General features: G+C 35.4%; 2 protein-coding genes across 2 annotated transcripts in view; one reads left to right on the top strand and one right to left on the bottom strand.

The window, feature by feature from the left end:
* Anxa10 (annexin A10) overlaps positions 1-5,699 on the top strand; it is a 71,677-nt gene extending 65,978 nt beyond the window's left edge. The window contains exons 10-12 of the mRNA XM_077792459.1: positions 1,109-1,167; positions 3,316-3,438; positions 5,631-5,699. Coding sequence (XP_077648585.1) covers positions 1,109-1,167; positions 3,316-3,438; positions 5,631-5,699 — 251 coding nt within the window. The remainder of the gene's footprint in view (positions 1-1,108; positions 1,168-3,315; positions 3,439-5,630) is intronic.
* A 5,638-nt stretch (positions 5,700-11,337) lies between these two features.
* LOC113183458 (putative ATP-dependent RNA helicase DDX60) overlaps positions 11,338-15,389 on the bottom strand; it is a 112,888-nt gene continuing 108,836 nt past the window's right edge. Inside the window, exons 37-38 of the mRNA XM_077792565.1 lie at positions 15,046-15,108; positions 11,338-12,013 (exon numbers count right to left, since the gene is read on the bottom strand). Coding sequence (XP_077648691.1) covers positions 11,914-12,013; positions 15,046-15,108 — 163 coding nt within the window. The 3' untranslated portion in view covers positions 11,338-11,913. The remainder of the gene's footprint in view (positions 12,014-15,045; positions 15,109-15,389) is intronic.

Genomic DNA, 15,389 nt, shown 5'->3' with positions numbered 1-15,389 from the left:
AAAATTTCATCTCATTCCAGTCAGAATGGCAGTTATCAAGAATACAAGCAATAATAAGTGTTGGTGAGGATGTAGGTAAAAGGCACATTCATACATTGCTGGTAGGACTGTAAATTGAAGCAACCAATTTGGAAAGCAGTGTGGAGGTTCCTTAGAAAACTTGAAATGGAACCACCTTTTGACTCAGCTATCCCACTCCAGGGTCTATACCCTAAAGAACTTGAAAAGAGCATACTACAGTGACATAGACACTTCAGTGTTTATAGCAGCACAATTCACAATTGTTTAACTGTGGAAGCAACCTAGATGCCCTTCAATCTCAAAAAATCCAGGGGCCGAATGTTTTCTCTGATAAGTTGATGCTAATCCATATGGAAGAGCATGGGATGAGTAGAGGAACTTTGGATGTGGCAAAGGGGAGGGGAAGAGGAGGCAAGGGCTAAGAAAAATGATGGAATGAGATGGATACCATTACCGTAGGTACATGTATGATTGCACAAATAGTGTGACTCTACTTCATGCACAACCAGAGAAGTGAAAAATTCTGTTCCATTTGTGTACAATGAATCAAAGAGCTTTGTACTGTCATGTATAATTGATTAGAATGAATAAATAAATAAATAAAAGAAACTTCAGAGCTTCCCAGGAATCTATAAGGAATATGAATGAAGCCTCTTAATGAGAAACCACGTGGACCATAACTATAATTTACTTTGAAAAGTCATATAAATGCATATCCTTCAGAATGAATCACATGTGGTCTTTGTTACATTAAATCCTTTGATAATAAAAAATCAATAATAGTGGTGATAACCTAGGGCTTTTTGAAGCACTGTTTAATTTTCAGTTGAAAAAGATAAATTTTTCTTCATCAGTTAGAGGAAGAAGCTGACCAAGTTCCAAGAGATAGATGAAATGAAAATCTGAATGGATCATTAGAATACTGTTGCTGTATATTTTTTTGATGAGCTATAACATTGCTATTACTCTGTGTGGATACTATAACACAATGTGAAGATTGTAACATGAAAAAACATGTTCATCTTATTTCATGAATTCTTAAGAAATCATGTCTCTTCACTAACATTACTTTTCTGATTTCTCCCAGTTCTCTGCGTTCGAGACAAACCAGCCTATTTTGCTTATAGATTATATAGTGCAATACATGTAAGTGAGACCTGCATATTTTAAAAATTTCTTCAGATATAGTATCTGTTTTTCTTGATTTTTCTTCCATTATTTAAATATTGACTCATATTTCCCTCTTGTATTTAAATACATACATTTCAAAGAAATATGCCCAAGTGAAAATAATGTGCTATACACCAAAAGGAGGACCCATTGGGTAAAAATAATGCTTTCCACATCAAATTGAGATACCTAAGTAATACTGTTCTTTGGAGTCTCTGTCCTTCATGTGCTTTAGAGTTTCTTGGCATCTAAAGAAAGCGGTAAATCCAAATGCTTTTGTATATATCCACAGACCCGCTACCTCATACTTACACGAGTATAAAACATATGACATCATAACAAAATGTTAAACCATTACAAACTCTCAGCAAAAAATAGCTATAATTTTGAAGTTTAAAAACACAAAATAATGTCAGTGATTATCTTAAAGCATGAAGTATTAGCTTTTCAAAAATTATTTAGATAATTAGCAAACAATAAACTCTAAAGTTTTTCTTATAATTAAATGGGAATGTTTCATGCTTTAATGTGATATTCAATCACACATCCTTTGTTGCAATCATGTTTGAGGAAAGTAAGTGCATCAGGTAGTGTACATTTTATCCATAATGTGTATGAAGCATATTTTTAAAAAGAAAGGGTCTCATAAATGTCACTCTACATATTTCATAGCCTTGAAAACTTGGTGAAAATTATTAAAAAACAAGCTGATATTACAATAAATTTAATAATCAGGGTGTTTTATCTTTGAAGTAATTTTTTACAGGCCAACTTCTTGGAAAAAGCCAGTTCACAGGACAGATATGTTAATACCAAGAATATTTAACTGTATATCTCATGCCTAAAGTTTGTTTTACTGATGCATGAGGAAAATCTATGCCAGCTCAGAATATAGGCGAAAGATCAATGCTCACAGTCTTCTCTTCTCTCTCACCCTGTTCCTGGGAGAAATTTGATTTGATTAAAATGAAGCTATTTGACATAACACATTTTGGAATTCTGCAAGGTGATTTCAGCAGGCCCTTTCTCAAAGAACCAACCGCTACAAAAACAAAATAAAGCCTTACTTGTGAATGATCCTGGAAAAATAGAAGCAACTACTCTCAGTCTGACTATGTTCAAATTCAGGGACACTTATTTCAGTGATAACTAAAACTATATCTTTGCTCAGTGTGTTACCAGAGGTGAAAGAAGGTATCTGTATTCACAAATGGTTTGGAGGTAAAGAGGAAGGGTGTGTGTTCTAGTAATCAATTTTTTTTTATACATGAGGACCTCAAGTGTCAAAAAACTCTTTTCACCACCCTTTTCCCCCAAGCACTCTGAAGTATCTACAATTTAGAATAGGAAATTTTGTTAAACATTCATCTGTGTCACCTCTAATTATTTTTTTAAAAAATCGTTAGATCTACATCTAAAACATTCACATCAAAAATCAGATTACACTTAGTGGCCACCAGATGTCATCATAACTCCATTTTTTAAAAAAAAGTCTGAACCCCCCCCCCCCCACACACACACACACACATACACACACACACACCCGCCTTCATGAATGTTTCCGGGGACTAGTGCAGATGTGGATTTTGTTTTTCAGTATTTGAATTTTCACCAGCAAATATTTTAAGTACCTAGAATTCTTAGTTTTACAATATTTCAATAGTGAAAACGCAATTGCTGTCTCAGACTGGCCAATGCTCACATGAGTACAGAATGTTTCCCCACGGGGAAGCAGGTTTACCTAGGAAGACCTGTGGTCAGATGTGCAGTTCATCCTGCAGAGGGAAGGAGACAGTGTGAAGACTGAAGACTGAACTACTACAGAGGGCTGGGGGTCAGAGTCAAGGGCATGACCCTGGGGTTTAAGTTAAGGAAGACAGATGGAAGAGGATGGCTCAGTGTGAGAGCACGGGTAGGAAAGTGAAGTCACAGGGCAGCTCTCAGGCTCTGACCTGGAGACTGTGGGGACAGTGACCTGGAGATTGTGGGGACAGTGATGTGTTTACAGTTTGAAGACCACGGGTCAAAGAGCAGATGGCTGCAGAAAGAGATGAGTGGACGTTGGACATGCTGACTTTAAGGCACTGTTTTCTTCTTTTTCCTCCCTTTTCCTGAATCTTTTAGGACTTTGGTTTTCATAATAAAACAGTAATCCGGATACTAATTGCCAGAAGTGAAATAGACCTGCTGACCATAAGGAAATGCTACAAAGAGAGATATGGAAAATCCCTATTTCATGATATCAAAGTAAGTCTCCTACTTTTTGAAACTGAGATAAAAGCTTTCATTTAAATAATCTCATTTACAGTCTAAAAAATTAACTCTTCTGATGGGATTAACTGCTTTTACACTTCAGACAACCTTTAATACATGAAATGAACAGGTTGGAAAGAAAATCCCTTTACCAGACAGAAGATTTTTTTGTCTTTATTTTAAGCAAAATCATTGAGACCATCATGTAAAATATTCATCCCCTGTAATTGTGCTGCAAGAGCTAAATTCTGAGGTATGCTCAGATCTAGAAAAATGTATCTTGCAGCAAGACCCCATAATCCTGAAGAAGATTCTTATTTCGTTATCATGGAAGGCAGGGCAGCCAGTCAAGTACCATCAACTGTAATCAGGAGGAATTTAACACTACTTGTTATGTGAAAATCTGCACAGCTTTATCCTTTTAACCTTTAGAAAGCAAAGAAACCATGATTCAAAAGTAAACAAGCAATTGCTTCATTCTGATCCTTCTGAACTTTACCCTAGGTTTTTTTGTAAAACCTAGCAAAGAATTATCAGAGTATGTGAGACCCTCTATCTAATTTTCGGAGTGGGGGTGGGGGGGTTGTAAAAAATAAAATGCTTGGCCCTTTCTTCAAACAAAAATCACAAAGACTTTCAAGATGGTAGAGCAGAGAATTAGACCTAGGACAGGGACCTGAGAATCTATCTTCATTTATATTTTGCACATAGATAAGCACTGTTATCTGGCTCACGGTGTTTGCCACTGAAATTTCTAATAGTAAGAAACAGCTTTTTAGTTGACTGACAGAGTAAACCAGAAACAACTCAACAACCCAAGATCAAGAAACCACAAAATCCAGAAGATCTTATAAGCCCTCGAGAGCCAAAGTGGTTCTAGAAGTTGATGGAACAATTAAAAGAAATCTTATTCCTCTATCTTTGATAAAACTCTCATTATATCCACCTTCAAAATGCTAAACTCTTTCAGTGATGATAAACATTTCCCACGGAGAAATACATATCACTCATTTTCTAGATGAATAAACTATATCTTAAACAGTTCTTGTAATTAATCACAGCTATCTTGAAGTCTACTAGTATTTATGATAATTAATGCGACTTTACTATGTGCATATAAAGCAGTGAATCATAAAGACACAATTTTACATAAAAGAACATTGATAGTTGATTTTTAACAAAGTTTAGTTTTATAATATTACTTATTTTTTTGTTGTTTTGGAAAATTTGGAAACTATGAAAAAAACAAAAAGAAAACAAAAATGCCCTAAATTCTCTACCACAGATAATCTATAATAAAATATTGTGGCAGGTGCTTCTGTGGTCAGAATTCTTGTGTCTCCTCCATAGTGATGGTGTTAGGAGGTTGAGTATTTGAGAGTTGATTAAATAGTAAGGATAGCCCGGGGGTGGGATTAGTGTCCTTATACAATAGACACAGTGGAGTGCCTCTGTCCCTTCTTCCATGGGAGGTCAGAAAGAGAAGAAGGCTGTCTATGGGAAGCAGGCAGACACCAAATCTCCTGGCACCTAGACCTTGAATTTCCCAGCCTCGAGGACTGTAAGAAATAAATAGCGATTTGCTACCAAAAGGGGATATTTTCATTGAATCATGGTATCCTGGTGTATAAACTGTAAAATACAAAAACTACCTTGCATATTATTATTTTTCAGTTTTCACTAGTATATATAATAGTATCTTGATTATAGTCTTAAATCTCTGTGTTCATTGATAACTGATAATAGATTCCTAAAGATATATTTCTTAAGTTAAAATTACAGCATTCATGAGTATAAATATTTTAAAATCTTTTGAAACACATTATCCATTCGCTCTCCAGACTCTATACTGATCTATAATAACAACAATATCAGGGAACCTCTTTCTGAAGTTGAGGAAAAGATTTCATTTTAATGTAAGTTTATTGTACTTACAAATACACATTAGGGCTCCACTGACTTCATATAAGCCACATACTATTGACTATAACCATGTTATAATTTTTCAATACCTTTAACTGAGAATAGTTCTCAGAAAATATTGAATCTTTAGATTAAAAGAATAAATAATTTTAGAAAGACTGATGGTCCATGGGTCTCTCATACTGCAATGCAGAAGAATAATGGGTCTTTTTTAGAACAACTATGAGATTTATTTTATATACATTATGTGTTTTTCTTTACAGAATTTTGCTTCAGGCCACTATGAAAAAGCACTACTTGCTATCTGTGCTGGTGACATGGATGACTACTAAAATAAAGAGAAGGAAGAAAAGGAATCAAAGGGCTATGCATTCCCTTTCATGCGCACATCAAAGGACAGACTTTCTGCTAAATTCATTATTATTAGCACGATAACAAAACTATAGAATCATATTTCTTTTCTATCATCTTTAAAATTATTCCAAGACAAAAAAATCTACTACTGGAAATATATAATCCTGGATATGCATCTGTATCAATCAACAATTCAGTAAATTATGCATGATGGAATAAGAAAAAACATGCTATTGGAAAATTTTATTTAAGGGTGAACTGTCGACACCCTACAAGAATGTCAGCTCAAGATTGTCTGTGGCATGTTTGGAGAGATTAATGAAAATTCAGTATGTCCTCACTGTCCTTAGAGAAATTTTCTAGAATCTTGTACAAATGCAATAAAGCTAAAATGAGCACCTAAAGCAGGCTGTAAAAGAAAAATAAAGATATAAAACAGTAAAATGCACCAAGATACATGCTTATCTGATTTAGATGTACAAGAAACTTATATGTAGACTTACATGCAAATAGTGTGTTGTGGGGGGGCTGAGTGTGTGTGTGTGTGTGTGTGAATATGTAGTTGTATTTGCAGATATTCTGATAAAGGCAATTTATCTCTAGCTATTTTTTTTAAATTTTTGAATCAGTACTTAATCAACTATTTGCCCAAGCAATGCCAGAAAAGGTGGTTCACTGTCTTTATTCCTTAACATCAAAGACTTTAAGAAATTACTACATGCTCTATGCTATCAATGCAGCCTAATTCCTTTTGTCTCTCATGATACAGTAAATTAGGAGTAAAAAGGAGACAATACTCACTGATATCAGATACTGGGAGGACCTCACTGATATGGCAGTCTTGCCAAGAAAGAAAGCAGAGGCAGGTACATCTACCACGGAGGAATCCCAGTGCAAACAAAGTAAACCCCAAATCCAATACCAGAAAGCAGAGGTAGTGAAGTAGGTGAGGTAATGAATCTAGATGAACCTGTGGGGACAACAGAAGTTATTCCTCTGCATGGAACCATTTTCAATAGCCTATGGCTCAGACCCCGTGGATCGGCTTCTGCTGGTCTCAGGGGGAAGAAGTACCTGGCATCTGATAGGGGATGAAATGGGACATTGAAAAAAAAATGGTACAACATGAAAAATTTAAGAATAATTAGATTTGTGAGATCACTGTCCAGATTTTAATTTAATACTATGGTAAAAGTATGATGTCATTTTAAATTGGGCTTGATTTCTCTTTTTTAAAAAATCATGATCAGCATTTCAAGTCTCATACAATAATTGTTGAAGGTATTTAGCACACCTATTACTTTTGTCAACTAAAAACCATAAAGAAAAAAATGTTAGAATTCTTTTTTAGAATTTAGATATTAAAAAAAATGAGGCTGGGGTTGTGGCTCAGAGGTAGAGTTCTCGCCTAGCATGCCTGAGGCACAGGGTTCGATCCTCAGAACCACATAAATATAAAGCATAAAGATATTGTGTCCTTCTATAACTCAAAAATAAATATTTTTAAAATTCCTCACTATGGTATCTTTCTGTAAGTAGTTCAATAGTTATGAAATCTCTACATTGGCTAGATACTACATTTTCTTCCTTAGGTACAACATGCTGTTTTCAAATCAAAAGCAAATCCTAAATTGGGTCTCAGAAGGAGACATTATTCATAAAGACTATGGCAATAGGTGTACAGGGGCCGCTGGGATGGGAGAGGGGGGCTGACTGCGATAGGAAAGGGGGCTACTGTGACAGAGAGGAAGCTCTGACCAGGAGATGTACAGGGACCTCGAAGATCAGTCAGAAAAGGGATTTTTTTCTCATTATAGGGAGGAATAAATAAAGTCAGAAAGAATCAGGTATGAGAGAGTAAGATATATACAAAGTATGATTAAATTGTCTATCTGGGAATGGCTTTGATTGATACTCAATCAAAGTGATTGACAGCTGATCTATACGTGGACAGTTGATCAGGAAAATTGATCAGAGAATGCCACCAGGCAGATTTCAGGAGTCAGAGCTAAGGAGTAGCTATTCATCAGAGGCTCAGTCTGAAGGTGAGTCAAATTCGGGAAACTCTAGGGAGGGAAGAAGCCTAACTAAAACGTGGTGAAGTTCAGTTGTCTAGAAGGTTGGGTGGTGGCAGGGGTGTTGATCGGTTAACTTATGAAACAAAGAATGGGAATTCGGAAGGTATATCAAGGATTAGCTTAGGAAAACAAAAAAGATTTTTATCTAAATCATATGAGAATGCATGAGCCTCACAGAGCCCTTCATAAGTCATTTCTTGAAATACAAAAGGACACTACAGTAAAGTTTAATATCGTCAGCATCTTCCGTTTTCCCAAGCATTTGTGTTGAATGCCTCATTTAGTTGTTTAAATGCTGACAGAACATTATTTTTTTAATCATCACATAAATCAGTTAGTGAAATTCTGTGAAAAATTTAGTGTTTGAATTATCCTCATTGGTATTTATTTATTCTTAAGTGATGCTACATTGGTTATATGATCTTCAAATGCAGAAAAGTTTTCTGGATCTGAAACCAAATAGCAAATATAAAGTTTCTGATTAAGCTAAAAGCATCTCCCGTATTTAGCTTGGTGAAAAATAATAATAATAATAATAATAATAATAATAATAATAATAATAATAAAGCAATATTTAAGAGAATAAAATTGTTTCTGCTGTGCACCCAACCTAAAGAAAAGGAAATAGTAAACACCCATTGAAATTCTGGCTGATCCAGAAACACAATGAAACCAAATATAGAAAGAGGAGAAGTGATCATGCCCTTTGCATGCAACATTGCACTATAGTTTAAGTATAAATTGATTAACAGAGAGGCTAATCATTAGACTGAAAAATACAACTTTGAGTACTAGCACATTAATATCATCAGACTTAAATATTCCACACATTAAAACATGTGTCACATCATGAAAATAGCAGAGCAAGCAGCTGCAAGATGTTTTGCAGAAACATCCCAAAAAAGTGAAACAAAAACTAATACAATCAACTTGTCAGACTCCCCCCGCCCCCCCAAAAAAGTCAAAGTGTTAACTCTGAGTGAATAGGATTGGTGTTTTAGTCAGCTTGTTCACTGCTATAACTAAAAGACCAGACAAGAACAATTTTAGGCAGGGCAAGTTTATTTGGGGACTCACAATTTCAGAGGTCTCCGTCTATAGACAGCTGGCTCCATTCCTCAGGGCTTGAGATGAGGCTGAACATCAATCATGGCAGGAGAGTGTGGCAGGGAGAACCAGCTCACATGATGATCAGGAAGCAGAGACAGAGATCTCCACTCACCAGATACAAAATATATACCCCAACACCATGCCCCCAATGACCCTCCTCCTCTACTCACACCCAGCCCACCTTCAGTTACCACCCAGTTAATCCCATGAGGGGATGATTTCACTGACTGGGTTAAAGCTTTCACACCCCAATCATTTCACTTCTGAATGTTCTTGCTTTTTCTCACATGTGAGCTGTTGGGGGACATCTCCTATCTATCCCATAACAGTAGGAAAACTGTAGCATTATATTTTCCCTTCCCTACTCTCCCTCCCAGCTCAGTGGCAGTCTTCAAGACAGTAGCCTGTGTTTCCAGGATGGGACCTTGGTCCCATTGCTATGGAATGTGTCTAAACAGCATTCCATTGTCTATTATGTATTTTCATTTGTCAATAGACACCTAGCTTGATTTGGTATCTTGGCTCTTATGAATAATGCTGCGAAAACATGAGTGCAGATGTCTCTTTGATGGAATTACTTCAATCCTTTGAATATACACAATACTGGGATTTCTGGATCATGTTAGTTCTATTTCTAGTTTTTTGAAAATTTTCCAAACTGGTTTCCATACTGGTTGTACTGGTTTACGTTTTCACCAACAATGTATGAGAGTTCCCAACTCCCTTCATCCTCTCTAGTACTTGCTATTTTTTTTAAATTTTTTCAATATAGCCAAGCTAACTGGCATGAGATAACATCTCATTTTGGATTTGATTTGCATTTCCTTCATTATTAGTGATACCGAGTATTTTTTTCATATACCCATTAGCAATTTGTATATCTCCTTTTGAAAAATGTCTATTCAGATCTTTTTCCAATTTTTTGGAAGTCAGATTACTTGGGGATTTTCTTGTTTTGCTTTGTTTAAAGTTCCTTTTATATTGTGGATATTGATCTCTTGTTAGATGAAGAATTTGCAAATATTTTCTCCCATTCTGTTGATTATTTCTTTCTTATACAGAACTTTAGAGTTTGACTTTAATAAAATTTCCTTTGTCACATTTTGCTTTTGTTGTTTTCACAGTCATATCTTAAAAATAAATCTTTGCCCAGACCAATGCAGGCACTTTCAATACTTCCTGTGGGCTTACTGTGAAGAGTCCCAGAATGGTAGAAAACAGATGTCCACCTCAAACTCACTTATTCCAGCATAGAAACTATTTGAGTTCAGAGAACTATTCCATGTGTAGCACCTGCCCATTTGGGAAAGACATGTGTGGTTTAAAGAGATCTGTTTCCCTTACTGTCTGCTCATGTATTTTCTTTTCTGAGGTAAAAGAGATCATTACAGCCTCCAATACTGACTTCTGTGACAGAAATTCTGAGTGAAAGCATTACTACTAGATAGTTTTTAGTTGGTTTTCTGTAGAGGGAAAATGAATCCAAATAGCTCCTACTTTATCCTTTTGCGAATAGCCTACGCCTAACCTCACTCTTTAGAAATCATTTCTGATTAGTCCTTTTGCCTTTTTAAAATTTGCTTTTTAATTTGTTGTTTTTAGATTTACATGACAGTAGAATGTATTTGATTAATTTTTGCTAAAAATCAAAAGGGAAGCTGCCTCATTGGACCCATTTCAAGGAAGTTAGGAATAGTTCCCATCTTTCAAGAAGATTTCAGCTGAAAAAAAAATAACATTATTCATTTTCTAAAAAGTAGAAAGCTAGATTGACTTAGTCATATGGGAAAAAAAATCTTCATGTCTCAATTAGCCTCATAACTACAAGTAGGGGGGACAGTATGACAATATATTAATATTGTACATCATTGTTTTGAATTCAGATTAAGAGTCAGCAGAAACCACCTTATTTTCTAAGGGTCTTGGTGCTTAGAAATTGTTGTAGTGCTTCTTTTAAATAATGAAAATGGATTTAGCCCAACGAAAGCAAAACCTTCTAACACGGCACGTGAAATGATGTGCCAGATCCAGGGAGTCAAGCATTATCCTATCTCCAGAAAAATGTGACACAGGTGTTTCCCAAAGCCAGTGTAAAGTATTTGTAAATAATGTCATGAAAAAGAGCAGAATTCAGTAAAACATTGAGGTGGCAGGAGAGAATAGACTTTTTGTTCTATGTTCAAGTTAACAGTCTAGACTAAATATGGGAACTGTGATCTGAGACTGAAGCTAGGGAGAGAAAATTATTATATATAAGCTATTCTATATTTTTCATATATCATATAAAATATTATATTATGTACATATGTATATGAAATGTGTAAGTGCGAAAATGCATATGATGCATATAATTCACACAGTGAATAAATATTAAAAGACTCAGTCCATTTTATTTTATTTTTGGTTTTCCAGACATGTATATACAACTAATATAAAGCAAATCATCAGATGTTTTCTTTTAAAGTATCACAAAATTTATACCAAAACTTTCATTCGTAGTTTTAAAAGTAGTTTGTTTACTAGAATGTACCATTTCAATAGCTACCTATCTAAATCATGTACTACCACTTAGGTTAATTGGTAAAAATATATTTCACTTTTTGGAAATTGCAGTCATTTCTTCAAGCCTTAGAAACTTTTTACAAATCTTCACAGTAGAGAGAAAAATAATTTAAATGTAATATTTTTTAGATCTTATAGAATAAAAATTGTTCTTCAGTCACATACAAATTCTGGTACATTCTCAGTCAATCCTCAACATACCTGAGACATAAGCAATTATGCATTATCCAACTACAAAAAGAAACTAAGATTCAGATTTACTAAATGATTTGTCTAAGGGCACTCGTGATAGAACGTGACAGGATCGACTGCTTCTCCTTAACTTGTGCTGTGATTTCCATTTTGTCACATACATTTTTCTGACAAAAAGCACAAGAATAAAACACGGCCCATAAAACTTCTATGGGAATATTTTAAAGTGGTTTTTGCATAGACTTTGTTTTCAGACTTTGTTAAATTTCTCGAAAAAGTTTTCACTCAGTTGTTCAAAGGCCAGAACAACATTGTCATCTTCATTTTCACATAGCTCCCGCAAGGAAACACTGCAAATAGAAAAAAATATATAGAAAGTACCCATTTTAATAACATTGCATACTATAAGGGCATTCCCTGGGTGGGCAGAAGTCAGCAAATCCCTTCACAGGACCCAACAATGTTGGCTAAATATGAGAGATAGTGATAAAGGAATAATATTTATTCAAAAAAACCTTACACATCCATAAATAAATAAATAAATAAAGACAACTCCCATTAGGTTCCTCTACTACTAGGAGTGTTGAAAAGCCACCAAATTCCATGTAAAACTGATCCCTCCTCTCTTTGATAATGCAGCACATTTTCTCTGTAAGTATCTTAGAGTCATATTTTGTTTTTTCTGCTATTATGCCCAAGATATACTGAAACTCACAGACAACTATCCCTATGGAATGAAAAAAATGTTTGTTTCTTTACATATATGTATGAGAATATAAGAAAAATGATGGCTCTCTAGGTATATCCCCATCCAAATCCCCTTAAACCTATGAACATGTTGTAGTTACACAGCAAAGTAGAATTATGGCAGCAGATGAATATAAAGTTGCTGATTGTCTGACCTTAAAGGGACTACCATGGATTGCCTAGGAGAGTACCCAGGACTTCCTAGGAGAATACTCTGGATTGCCTAGGAGAGTACCCTGGATTGCCTAGAAGAGTACCCTGGATTTCCTAGGAGAGCACCCAGGATTGCCTAGGAAAGTACCCTGGATTGCCTAGAAGAGCACCCTGGATTTCCTAGGAGAGCACCCAGGATTGCCTAGGAAAGTACCCTGGATTGCCTAGGAGAGTACCCAGGAAATATCTAGGAGAGTACCCAGGATCATCTAGGTAGGCCTTATGCAATCCAAAGCTACACAGGGGTAGAAGACCTGAGACAGTGTCAGTAGCACAATGTGAGACTCTACTGACCACTGCTGGTCTAGAAGATAGAAGGGACCCAGGACCAAAGAATTTCAGCCTTCAAACGTTGGAAAAGGCAACAAGATAGACTGTCCCCTAGAGGCACATCATTTTTAACCCAGTGAGTCACATATTGAACTTCTGGCATCCAGAACGGTAAGCGCAAATTTGTGTTGGTTAACACCATTAAGCTTAAGGTAATCTGATATAGCAGTATTAAGAAAGGAGAGAAGAGATACACAAATGAAAAATGTAACTGGGTTGACCAAAGGTTGAAAAAATCAGGACATCTTATTAGCTTTTCACTATTTGCATCATCTTATTTTCACTAGGGTTCATTTTTTTTTTAATCTTGGTGCCTTCCTGAATTACCACCAAGAATGATCAGACCTGTGGTCTGTAATACTGAATTTGCTCCTGAATTACAGACCTATACTTGTAACTATTGGACATTGTCTCCTGATGGTGTTCCCCAGATATCCCATAATAAGGATAAATTCTAACTCACTATTTTTGGTTCTCATCCCCAAATATTGTCTTCTCTCTCTCTGTTTTCTATAGAGTTAACTAAAATAGAAAACTCCAGCAGCTTGAAATTTGAACCAATCTCTTTGAATTCATACAATTTCCCTAATTATACTTCTGTGTCATTACTTCTATTTCATTAATTCATACCCTCACTTATTCTTGCTTTTTCACAGTTATGAACTTTGAGACAACCATATATAAACCACAGATATGCCACACTCATACTCATGCACTGCTTAAGCCCAATTTCTATAATATGACAATTAGCATCCTTCCTAATATAGAACCAAATTCCCTGTTGCTTACAGCAATGCAGTATCTTCACAAGTCCCATATTCTATATGTCACCATAGTGAGCTTGAACCCTATCCTTGTAACATCAGAACTTTTCTCATTTGCACACTCTGAAAACCCTATCTCCTTTGTCCTATGCTTTTAGACTTGGTTTAAAAAAAAAATTCCTTTTAAAGTCCTCTATATCCAAGCAGAGTTTGTTACTCTGTATCTGCCATGATAACTCTTACAATATTTATAACATCTACAAGTCTCCTTCTTTCACTATGCAAGTTGTTTTTTTTTTTTATGGGGATATATTTAATGACCTTTTTCTATCCCGGATATTTAAAAGGGCCTTGAACGAATAATACATCAATACTTGTCACATGAATGCATGAATGGATTATTTCATAAGCCCATTTCTGGAAACAGCTCCAAAATCCTTGGAGTTTCTTGGACCATTTTGGAGATTAAAATAACTTGGGGCCGTTTTGAGCTATGCAAGGAATACTCTATCTTGAGTACTCCACATGAACAAAACCTTTCTCTTCTGCTCTAGCATCCTTAAATCTTCACTCTCTGTATTAAAAGTTCAAACAGGCCTGATTCAGCTTAGATCAAAGAAATAAAAAAATGATGACCTGATTAGCAAAAACCCAATAATAAAAAGATTTATAGTAAATGAAATGTATATAACTGACAGAGTGAAGGAACATCTGTAAAGAATTGAAGTACATGCAGATTTGAGTCTTGACAAAGATGGTCACCTAACTGGGCAGCTTTAGATGGCCAATGGACCCTAAAGGTGTGGACCTCCATATAAAGTTTGATATCACTTGGTTCCCCAGTGGATTTTGTTAAAGATGAAAACAGAAACCAACATGAGAGATCCGAGTCAGATGAAGCCTGGAGAAAACACTGGGTAAAGTAAGAGATTTAAGAGTATGCACGTGGATATAAACTAAAGAACTGATGGAGCCCCAAGGGGCCTTCTGAAGGATGTTGATACACTGCTGGTGCACAATCGAGAATCTTAGGATCTGGGGTCAGGGAGGCTTTGGAATTTCCTGCCTATTGGCGTGTAGTGCCTCAGTACGTTAATAATGCAACTTCATCTCAGATGGGCTTTGGAATTAATTCTGTTATAGAAAATATGCAACACGGGGTTGAGGAGACGTTCTAAAGACCCTCTGGGAAACTGAAATGCATAGAATGGGTAAAGAGGCTCAATGGCACCTCCAAGTATCTAGCTCAAAGGAAGACCTCAGTATATTTTTGAATTGCAGTTAAATTATTGAAAAATATGAATGCAATATTTAAATATACAACATACCTGATAGATCTAATGGTGAGTGCAAAATCTTTCAGCAATTGGTAAGCGTCCCCTTGATGTAACCTAAATAACAAAAAAAATTGAAAATTAATGGCACAAATGTATTATTTACTAATGTAACACATTAGTAATGCTTATTCACAGTAAGTGGATCTAAAAATCAAAAATGCTCTACATTTCTGAAGAATTTCAGAATTTTAAAATATTTTAATAAGGATTAATCAAAATTTTATGTAAAATGCATATTGAATTCCTACTCTGGTGAACCCATCTCCACATCTATGTACTCAGAACCATGTCAATTTCTCCCTTCCCAAGTAAATTTAAAAGTGTATAACCCTGCT

The sequence above is a fragment of the Urocitellus parryii genome, chromosome 14, assembly GCF_045843805.1.
Source record: "Urocitellus parryii isolate mUroPar1 chromosome 14, mUroPar1.hap1, whole genome shotgun sequence".
Lineage (NCBI taxonomy): Eukaryota > Metazoa > Chordata > Mammalia > Rodentia > Sciuridae > Urocitellus > Urocitellus parryii.
This window is presented reverse-complemented; position numbering and strand designations above follow the sequence as displayed.